The sequence below is a fragment of the Oncorhynchus kisutch genome, linkage group LG4 (assembly GCF_002021735.2).
Source record: "Oncorhynchus kisutch isolate 150728-3 linkage group LG4, Okis_V2, whole genome shotgun sequence".
NCBI lineage: Eukaryota > Metazoa > Chordata > Actinopteri > Salmoniformes > Salmonidae > Oncorhynchus > Oncorhynchus kisutch.
In genome coordinates, this window is record NC_034177.2 from 48544402 (window position 1) to 48556138 (window position 11737).

General features: G+C 36.6%; 1 protein-coding gene across 1 annotated transcript in view; it reads left to right on the plus strand.

Moving 5' to 3' along the window:
• LOC109889631 (kit ligand) overlaps positions 1-11426 on the plus strand; it is a 37352-nt gene extending 25926 nt beyond the window's left edge. The window contains exons 2-9 of the mRNA XM_020481202.2: positions 3870-3977; positions 5500-5556; positions 5717-5869; positions 6693-6888; positions 7822-7922; positions 8601-8713; positions 8867-8918; positions 9065-11426. Of these exons, the coding sequence (XP_020336791.1) occupies positions 3870-3977; positions 5500-5556; positions 5717-5869; positions 6693-6888; positions 7822-7922; positions 8601-8713; positions 8867-8897 (759 nt within the window). The 3' untranslated portion in view covers positions 8898-8918; positions 9065-11426. The remainder of the gene's footprint in view (positions 1-3869; positions 3978-5499; positions 5557-5716; positions 5870-6692; positions 6889-7821; positions 7923-8600; positions 8714-8866; positions 8919-9064) is intronic.
• The last annotated feature ends 311 nt before the right edge of the window (positions 11427-11737 follow it).

Sequence of the window (11737 nt, forward strand, 5' to 3'; positions counted from 1 at the left end):
GCATCTTGAATGGTACTTACTTGTAATTTATGTGTACTTATATAGCCTGAGAACCTGGCCCTTATTTTAAGACTTCCGGAAGCGTCATCCAAGTGGGAGGATAAACACTCGTACATCTAATCGTCAGCTTCATCTAATCGTCAGCTTCTGAATGCACCGTCCAAGTAAGAAAATAAACACAGTAATATACCACAGAGAACATATCTGTAATATCGGAATAAGTACAAGATTGTTGCTGGTTACACGATTTAGCTATTTTAAATAAATAAGTAATTATATAGATATTGATCATAGCTCACTATAAAGTTATACTTACTTATTTATAACTCATTACCAAGTGAAAATACCTACAAACAAAAGATGAGCTTCTACTTTAGTCAACCTTATTGCAACATGTTAAAATACTTTACATATCTTACGAGATAATACAGATTTGTATTGTTAGATTAACATTTGTATTAATTAGATTAAACAAAGATATAGGCCTATAACACAAAAAACAACTATTCTAGTGGTGACTCAAATCTTTAGCCTAAATTATGGTGAGTAGCCTAGATAGCTAGCTAATTTAGAAATATGGGAATGTCTTTTTCTTCCCTTTTTAACATTACAAGTAAGAATGGACAACTCTGTCTCTGACCTCATCTGTTTCTTTCTTGTAAGCATTTTCCCATCCTGGAGTCTGAGACCTTGTGGGAATCTGTGGTAGGGAAGATGAATGTATTGACAATTTAGCATAGACTCTATTCATTACCCCTAGTTATCATCCTCATGATTTCTGTAGTTTATGCAACTAGCTAGATAGCTAGCTAGTTCTCACGTTATCCAGGTAGCAACAATAGTGTTTGTGTTGACACAAGTAACTAGCTAACAGATACTCTTAGAAAAAGGTTCAGGGAAGAGCCCAGCTAACGTTAGCTAGCTAGTGACTAGCAACCATAGCATATTTGCCAACTTTAAGTAGCTAGCTAGCAAGTCAAGGTTATAAAACTAGCTAGCTAGCATACTAGCTAATCCAACAACAAAAAAAACAGATTGCATGGAAAGTCTATTCTTTAACTAACTAGCTAGCCTAGTTGGTAGGCCCAACAAAAACTAGCTAACGTTTGATAGATATCTAGCTGCAGTTAGCTACCAAACGTTTGCTTACTACCTACGCTAAATCGTCAAGGAAGAATTAATGTATCCAAAAAAGCTAAACAAATTGCATGAAAATGTACTTTCTGTCTCGTGTGTTGACATTTGACACAACACCTTGTTTTTTTAAAGCAATCTTTCATGTCTGGAATTTGCACACTGACCTTCTCAATCCCGTTCTTTACACACTGTTACATGGAGTCAGTTTCAACACTTGGGCATGTTCGAGGTAGCCATTATTCCGAACGTGTTGCGCAGATGGGCAGATCTTGACATGATGCCTTAATTCCTTGGATAAATAAATAATTGCACCAATGCATCCCATCCAAAAGTGAGAATGTTCCAACAGTGAAAACCCTTGCAAGGTTACATGATCGACAGTTTGTCTAATGACATTTTTAAGTGCATTTATAAACCATTATTCAAACAAGCTTCATAGGTTACAATTTGGCAAGCACGAATGACTCTCTCACAATTTGACCATAACTGTTTATTAATGTGTCTACAAAAATGTAATTGATGGTTAAAATAACTGACCCATTTTCAAATGAACATTAAATGATTTAACAATTTTAAGTATTTTTATATGTCAACCGTTTGAACACGTTTTTGCCAGACCTTTATTGCAGAGTTGTCTCAATGAGGTGGTCGGTTTTCAATTGGCTAACGCTGAAATATGGTGCGTTGGGATGGTATCGGATTTTTTTAAACATTTAACAGGCATGGTAACAAGCATTTGTTATTACACCCCTGTAATTACAGACTGCAATTATCACCAGTTACATGTTGTTATTACAGTGTAACTGAAGTATTAAACTTAATTACAATACTTGTTACAGTGTATTTACACATGTAATAAGGACCCCTTAAAATAAAGTGTTAGCGAGATTATTTCAAACTCAAGGTGTCATGTCACAGCTGACACCCCATTCTTTCTTCAGACATCGTTGAATCTTAATTCGGCGCAGATATTTAACAGTTCATCGCCTGAGGGAAATTTGACCATAATTCCATTACCAAAGTTTGCATCTGCAACTTTATATCACTAAATTCGTTTTTGTACATTTTTCAGTGGCGATTGTTAAAAGTAGTCCTTGTTCAAAGAGTTTTATGGTTTGTTAAACTTTAAATTCAATTAGTTTTTTGGGGCATAAAAAAAAGTGAAAATACTGGGTCAAAGCGTAATTCCGTTACTGTGGAATTGCCCATAACATGCTCAGACTGTCATGGGGGAAAGGGTGACAGGGGCGAGGGAATGCCCCAGGGGCGAGGAAATGCCCCAGGGGTGAGGTGTAGACAGACTGTCACACAGGCCTCCCTGGAACACTACAGGCATTGGACAGTGAAAGGCCTAGTCTGGATACCAAGGCTGCAATTCAGAAGATTGAAGTGGGCCAATTAGATAATAACAAAAGAGAAGCATCCAAGTTAGCTGATGACAACCATATAATGTCAAGCTGTGTCTCGAAAGGACTAGAGCACTAATGGTCTGTCACCGTCTATTTTACGGAGCCTAGTGTTTGAAGACAGACTTCTAAGGGAACAGTATCATCACCATGGTGAGTTGTGTGGATACGTGCTCTTCTCCTGCCTAGGATGGTTTTTAAGTGTCAGGTTGCTACCTTTGATCAACTAAGATCAGCCTAAGGGTTAACTTTAGTGGATTATGTCTAATTAAATCATTCATTTTAAAATGCTATATCCACATTTTTACATTTTTTTTCTATAGAAATGATTGTTTATCATATATTTTATTCATAGATTTTAGATGTGTATAAGAATGTTTTTTTTTTGCGAAACGCTATATATTCATTGTTTAGCTGGAATTAAGTGTTGGTATCCTGTATATTTTACTGTGATATGTCTTACCCATTTATCTAAAGATGAATGCACTTACAGTAAGTTGCTCTTGATAAGAGCATCTACTAAATTACTCAAATGTAAAATGTTTTACATACAAATCTCATATTACTGTATTGAATTATAAAAAGTATAATGTTTGTCACAAATTTGTACTGTTCTCTATAAAACAATTATCAGTGAGTCAGGTGGAAAAGTAGCATTTTGCCCCCAAAAAATACATGATTGTCTCTGTCACGACTTCTACCGAAGTCGGTTCCTCTCCTTGTTCGGGCGGTGTTTGGAGGTCGACGTCACCGGTCTTCTAGCCATCGCCGATTCACTTTCCATTTGTTTTGTCTTGTTTTCCCACACACCTGGTTTTCATTCCCTCATTACGTGTTGTGTATTTAACCCTCTGTTCCTCCAATGTCTTTGTGTGGTATTGTTTGTTTATAAGTGCTTGTGCACATGTTGACTGGCACGCGTCTGGTTTTGTACCCAAGTTGTTATTTTCTTGATGCCATTGGTTTTGGAATTAAACTGCTCCGGCTATTACCTAGTTCTGCTCTCCTGCATTTGACTTCCCTGCCACCAGTTACGCACCCCTTACATTCTCTGAAATGAAACCATCAAGTGACAGATTTGAAACAAATACAGTACGTCTGTCATTTAACAACCCCATGTCATAATTAGATAGTGACAAAACACACCAATCTATTTAAGAATGTCTTTAAAACAATAAAAGCTAATATACCAACATTTCTGAAAATGGATATATAGCATTTTGAAATGAAACTCTTCAATTGTAGGCAACAGCTAGTTACGCTAATAGAATATTTATCTGTAGACATTTCTCATGATGTTGTGTGTTTGTCTTTCTTGGTTTTCAGATTTGGATACGCATCTGTGTCCATTTATTGGTGTGCACCACATTTGGAGTTCACTCAAGTGAATTTGGAGATGCTGTAACAGATGACATCACAAGCATTTCACTATTGGTAAGGTCCTCGGAAGTACTTACTACTTCAAGCCACCAAAACTGCAAATTAAAGCTCTTTGGCTAATGCTCTTATTGCATTTAGCTGTCTCGATCCAGTTACTGCCAGTATGTAGTTTTATTCTCAACCAGGGATACTTTCGAAATCAACCATTAGGCTTATGCGTAACATTGTTGCAATGCCAGTTGCACACAATTCATTTGAACTTTATACTTTGATACGTTGATCCATTTAGATTCAGTCATTGTTTCCTAATACCACTTATTATCCTAATGGGTATTGTAATGCAGTTGGACTTCCTGCATTAGCATTAGTGTTGTCACGAAACCGGAATTTTTACTTCGATACCGATACCAGGTTTAATATCGCAATACACTATACCATCATCATACCACGGCAAAACAGGCGTATTAGCCAAAGTCACAGAATGGCACTTGATCCAGACAGATACATTCCGCTACTGCTCTCTTCAATAGTTGGGAATCTTTTGAGTTCAATATCATTACATTTTAAATTTGATGTCAACATGTTTCAGGGCCAGCTATGTTTGCATTAATGTTTGGCTTTGTTTTTACCAATCTAAATAAATAACATAATGGGAATCATTTATTTGAATAGTAAATCATTATTGATAAACTGGGAAATCAAGATGTAGTCTAGGCGGTCTATCCACAATACATATATATACAATATATATTCAATAGGATATATGCATATTGTACATTGAGTTTGGAGCTTGTTTTCGTTGCGTTCATATGGCTACAGATAACAGACAATCTGTTTCCCTTCCATTTGGGACTTATTTTATTGTACCAATCAACAAAATGTTCATAGAAGTAGCAATCTCTTCTTTTATAAAAGTGCCCGCTGTCTCTTTAAACCCAGTAATGACGTCATTCATGAGTCACACGCCCACACAGTCAGTTTAGTTCGGGGGGAAGAGACGTGACAGACGAAGGGGGAAAGTATCTTTGGGATGGAGATGATTAAGTGAATTAATAAAGTTTTTGGTGACAATTAGCTTTGAAATCATCATATTTTGCATCACAAACAAAGTACTAGGATAGTGAATAGATTTCAGCGTCATCTGTAAGCTAGCAAGGAAAGTTAGCCTACAAAGCTGGAAGCTACCGGTATCATCTTGTATGGTTTTCTAGCCTGTATGAACATTGTTTTACAATAAGTAATTAACAGTATCAACATTTCAACATGCCTTGTTGCATTATTAAAGTGTATTAACTTTTGTGCAGCATGAGTGGGGAGCCAACATGTTGCATGAATGGTGTGCTTGTGCTAAGGGGACATTGGCTGCACTGACAGGCAGACTTGATCCTCTCAATCAGTATACGACATGAGACACATTTGAGAAAAGTGACGACAGTAACCGTTTTTCATGCTCTAGTATCAAAAAAGTACAGATGTTTTGATATACTGTGCAACACTAATTTGCATTAATGTAAATCAGTAGTTTGGTAACAAACATTTCTGGTAAAATGTTTTGATATTGTCTGTTTTTGAACAGAAACAAAATATACCTAAAGATTACAAGATTCCTGTGACATATATTCCAAAAGAAGTGGTAAGATTTTGTTTTCTTCTCAATAGCATGATTACACTATGATTATAACTTCAAATGTTTGTATTTCCTAGAAAATATAATTGATTGTCTGTGATGCCTAAATGTCAAAACTGTCCAGTAGCCATGATTCTTATGTCCTGATTATTGTTTTCTTTTTCAGGGTGGAATGTGTTGGGTCACGCTAAATGTTTTCCACTTGGAACTCAGTTTACGAGGATTGGCAGACAAGTTTGGAAACATTTCATCCAACAAATATAATATCAGCATATTGATCGAAATGCTGAAAGAGACGCGATATCACATGAAGAACTTGGTACGTTTGGTGCTTGGGTTCTAATACTAATAATGTAACTGCAATAGCTACTATGACAGGTTTATCTTGATGAGGACACATGTTTAAGGCTATTAAAAAATGCACCTTTGAAGTGCATTACTGTACATATAATATTTATGATACCAATATGTCATTACCAATTACAATTATTGCAATAAGCATACCACCCATAGTGCAATGGGTTAGTTGAACACGTCAACTGCTTCAAAACATTGAAGACTGAATTGGCTAAGAACTTGTTGGAGGCTTTGACTGGGATGACTACCTAGCTGCTTCTAGTGGAGCTGGCCAATAACACATACATTAATGCAATTCTTTCTGGCCCATTGACATGAAATAGAGAAATACAAGAGACTAGAATAAATTAATAAACAAGTTTACAAAAGTTCTTAGCAAAAATATCCCGGTGACCACATCAGCTCACATCTGAGTTCTCAGCAATATTGTCTTGTGAGGACTGGGTCATCTGTCAGGTAGATCAGGTATTCACAAAGGGACCTGGGGCCTGGGGATCTCTTGTAGTCTCATGAGAGTGAAGAAATATGTTCGTAGTGCAGATGTAATAAATTGTTAAAGCATATTACTCATTAACTTCGCTCATAATCCAATAGGGATAGTTGAGTCCCCCTTGTCCTATATGTCTTAATTTTGGGCTCAAACATCTCTGCCCTGCTGTGTTCTTTGAAATATTTGCTGCATCGCTAAATGAGAGCACCATTGGGAGGGGGAAAGTTAAAGCTAACAATGCTTATGTTTTGAATTTCACATCATTGAGATTATTTTTTCCTTTTTTTATCCATAGGAGGTGATCACGTCTGATTTTGAGTGCCACTATAGAGACGAGAAATGGCAGACAGGACACTATTTTCAGTTTGTTGAAGATTTTCTAAACACGGCCCGTTCGAATAGAGATTCGCCAGAAGAATGCGATCCACCTCCCTGTCCAACAACAACAAAGGCATCAGCAACTACAATAACAACACAATACCCCACATCAGGTATATGTTGAAGTGTTTTTTTTAAGTGTAAATGTTATCTTACATCATTGTTGCATTCGCTCATATTCAGATAGTGGTCAATGCTGATATGGTCATAGGAGTCAGCTCTGTTTCGATCTTGTTAAGTCGTCTAAAATATAATGTGGTGGTTATCATATGCCAGAATTAAAAACGACTATTTGTCTTCTTTGGTGGATGGGCACCAGTACCTCTCCATTAACCCTCCTGCTGTGTTCCTGTCGATTTTGACCGATTTACAAGTTCTCTCTGAAAAATAGTATATAATTGTTTTTGTGGCCTTGCGCACAATTCATTCTGTGGCAGCACAATGACCAAACAATATACTGTATGTGAGGCTCTTGATAATATCTTTGATCATGACACTGGTGAGGAGGAGAGAGTCCTTGTTAAACTTTGACACAAAGTCTGTGATAAATAGCACAATATGTTTCATCTAAGTATTTGTTATTGTCAAACTAATCGATACATTATGCTTTTTTAAACGAGTTGTATGAGCTCAGATCATTGAGTCCTACAGGTCATAAATTGCAAATAGAAGTTCAAAACTTGTAGTGTTCATAAGAACTTAAGTTGATAAAAAGATCTAACACAACATTAGGTGATAATATATGTATTATCTCACAGACATAATTCAAACGGTTTTAGAAACTTCAGTGTTTTCTATCCAAATCTACTAATAATATGCATATATTAGCAACTGGGCCTGAGTAGCAGGCAGTTTACTCTGAGCACCTTATTCATCCAAGCTACTCAATACTGCCCCCCAGTCCCAAAGAAGTTAAATAAAGGTGAAATAAAAAATATATATATATTACAATTATTTGCCAGCTTTCAAATACAAATGGTTTGAATGGTCCGATTTCGTATGATTCCTTTGCTTGCACCTTTTCGATAACATTTCTGTCCCTACAGGGAAAGAGCCTCTGAGGTTCCTGCCAGAAGTAGTGGAGAGAAGCCTCCTGTCACTACTTGTAATTCCTATTGCGGCCATAGTGTTTCTGTTTGTGTGGAAGGTGAGCTGTTCTTTGACACTAAGGACCTGCAACTTAAAACCTGACTGTTGGCAATTGTCAATCTCTTTGATTGCAAGTACATTTTTTGGTCTTTGATGGTTGTTTTGTCTGTGACTGTGGGTGTTTCTTTCCCAGTAACTGCTACTTTGACTTCTCTTTTTTATTTTTGTTAGGGAATTTTACTTTGTTTGTCTTTGTGGGTTAACATGGGTTTCCTTGGTGTTTTAAGGTCCAACACAGCCTTTTTTAAATATGAAATCATTTCTGGGTAACAATTAAATACGTTACTGTGATTGTTTTAAATGAAAATAGTAACAAATAAACAAAAATTGCTTTTTAGCAAAGAGTAATTTCTCAAGCAAGAATTTAGCTAGGACTGTCTGGGAGTGGTCTGGGTGGGGAGGGGAAAACTATATGTTGTTGGCAGAGAGGTTTGGAACTCTTTCTTATCAGTTTATTAACTAATTTAAAGCATGGTGATGTCACCAGGCAGGCCAAAACTACATCCCACCATAACAAGTAGACATTTCAGGTGGTCTTTTCAAACAACTATCATATTTTTCACAATTGCACAGTATTATTCCAATCTCAGTGTGGAAATACATATACAGTAGAACACAGGAAATTACGTTTTTGAATGCACTGGGCATTTAACAAAGTAGTACTCTTATCTAACAGGTGAAATCCAGGAGCAACCAACATCAATCAGATGAACTGAAATCAGTGGAAGGAGGCCACTTCACAGGAACAGAAGAGAGTTTGGCACCTCCACTAGATGACATTTCTGAAAAGTAAAGACATTCACTCATCTGTTTAATTGAATCTATCAATTCACTGATCTTAATATCTGACAGGTTTGCGTGTGTCGAAATAATTTAGTTGTTTTGTGGTGAGGTTATCTAGTTATGTCAATAGATTTATGCTACATGTTTTGTCCATTACAGGAACAGATTGAACATCATTGAGGCAGTGTAATTGTTCAATCCTTGGAAATTGGTGAGATTTTTCATATCAATGTGACCTCAGATGGAAAACCATATTTGACAACAAAGAGTATGGAACTAGGATAATTTTTCTTAGCTCGCTGTATGTAAAGATTAACACTAATTTACTATTCATCCACTTCTTTCTCTCTCTCTTAGGTGTACAGAGGAGTCATCTAAGAAAGAGCGAGCAAACATAAAACTACAATTCTTACGGTGAAAGACTTGCTTCTTTCCTGTCCAGAAACTGACAGTCTTCTCATACCAGAACCAGATAATGGCACACAAAAATGTGCTGTCTTATCACTCCTGCAATAAGCTGGGAGTTGTTCCTGCGAGAGTATATTAACCTGTCATCTACTATCAAATTTCATCAAATGAAGCTGAAAAGGAGAGTGTGATTCGTATGGAAACATCTGGAGATTCCAATAACTGTTCAAAACACAGTGAACTTCACGGGACAATGTTGGTTTCACAAGCACTCCCCCGTTTGCACTTTTTGTAGGTTTGGCTGGAGCATGGACACTGGTTCTACCCAAGAACGCAGCATAGAACAAACACCTATAAATGGCTTTCTTTCATTAGGACTGAAGCATAAATGACTACCTCTAGTCGCCCTGCCCTCACTTTCCTCAACTTCTTCTCAGCAGCATTCCACTCCACTTCCTTCTCCATCTTGGTTTCCATTGGACGTTCCCTGAGAATCTATTATCTAGAGTTATCTAGAAATATTCTCAGATTTAACCATCTGTTTTATTTGATGTTTTTGGCTATGTACGTACGGAAGGGATGAGGTTGTGTGATGTATTTATTTATTTGCTTACTCGGAATGCTGACAGCATAATATTGCTGCAGTTGGAGAAAGAAACTGTCAGTGATTCAGCTCATCTATAGAAATACTAAATGAGCAGGAAAAGGTCTGAGGGTGGTTTATAAAGACTATATAACTCATTATTCTGCAATGCATAAAGCCTCCTTAAACAGCACACTGGAATCTATAAACACATGCGTTATCTATATTAAGACAGCCATAGAATGATGTATGTATGATGGTGTTGTTAATTGCTTATGAATGGATTGTATGAAAGGCTTTTGTTGTAAATGTAAAAAAGAATGTGCTACTTTGACTAACTTTCATTTATCCCATTATATACAGTTAAAAATTATTGTCCCTATAGCAATCAAGGGTAAATCTTACATATCCATATTGATTTAGATCAGACATTGAGGATCTGATAACGCCATGTTTTTCTATGCCCTCAATGCACAAGAAAGAGGTGGTCTAGCTTCAAGTAAACCAGTTTTGCATCAGATTCTGCAATTATAACTCCGCTCTGGTATGTTGCAGCCTCACCACCCATAAGGTATATTATGTATGTTGCATGTACACAGCTGTACAGTTTAACAATGTGTTAAGGTGGTTCAAAGCTATGAATTGAAATTCAAAATTTTTTACTTGAACAATATACTTGTCACTCCAGTAACCAAGTACCCTAATGAATTGTGTTCCAAATAACCTTCAGTAACCTATACAGAAAGTGAGCTAAAATGTTTATTTCTGAGGTAACAATATTAGAAAATGTTCTTAACACGCACGTCAAAAGCCAGAATATATCAAAGTTTGTAGAGGACCAGACTCTAAAATTCACCATTATTTAGAAAAGTGATATGATCTGTGAGGACAGTGTCTAGCAGTTTATCCACTGTCTATCAAATTGTGTGGTACTCTTGTTGTACTCAGCAACCTAGGCTACGATATTGCAGCCGAATTATGAATATTAGTCTAATAAAAGTCGGGTCCGCAGTCATGGCCATCATTCTATTATACCCAAAATGTTTTGTATGACATTTCACCAACTCATCAGGAGACTACTAAGAATTGAGGCAAACCGTTGAAAAAAACAGCAACATGGAGGACCTGAGACCAAGAACCCGTCTCATTGATAGGTGTTGGTTGTCGCTGTGACCATGAACCGATGGTATAGAAAGTGCTAGAAAGTGTTGTGGACCATACCTAGAGAGTGTTGAATCATTGCCCAACTGGTTGTAATGATCTCACACCAATGGAAACAACTTGTTACTTGTCATTGTGGCCCTTATATGATAACCCATTACCCTCATTTCAATACACAATTTTGATACTATCCAAACAAATGGACCCTAAGCCTAAGTGTAAACCATATTAAATATCAGGACACAGTCAGAGCAATAACCCTCCTTCATTTGAACACTTATACTTCACAACACCAAGCTCTTATAATGCAATTCTACACTAAATAACATGTGACAGAAAAATGCATTAAACTCCACTTTAATTTAGAAAATCCTGCCTGCATGTAATGTTTTAGCTGTTGTACTCTTTTTATAGGAAACGGTTCAAATGGTAAAACCTGTTTATTTCACCAAGTGTATTTGGGACATTTTCCTCTAGCACTTTTCTGTTAGAAGAGTGTTTTTATCATGCAAAATGGAGTGTAGGTAAAAATAAAATAAAAAACACATTGGTGTTCATAAAGTGACAGTTTCAGCATGAGCAGCCTAAAATGCTTGGTGTGAGTAAGTGTTGTTTTGTTAAAAGATACAAGAGTATTCTTTTTCATATCCCCCTTGATACAATAAAAAAATGTAAAAAATTGCCACAACAAAACATTCATGTCAGCTTTTAAAGAGTTAACTTCAGAAGGTTTGCATGTGTTTTACATATTGTATGAATATTGCGTGGTTGAAACGTGGTTTAAGCTGTGAACAGAAATGTGGTGGAATCACCTATGTTCTTGTCCGTCTTAGAGCCTATGAACACAGAGCTATAGGTCTGAGTCCCAAATAGCACCC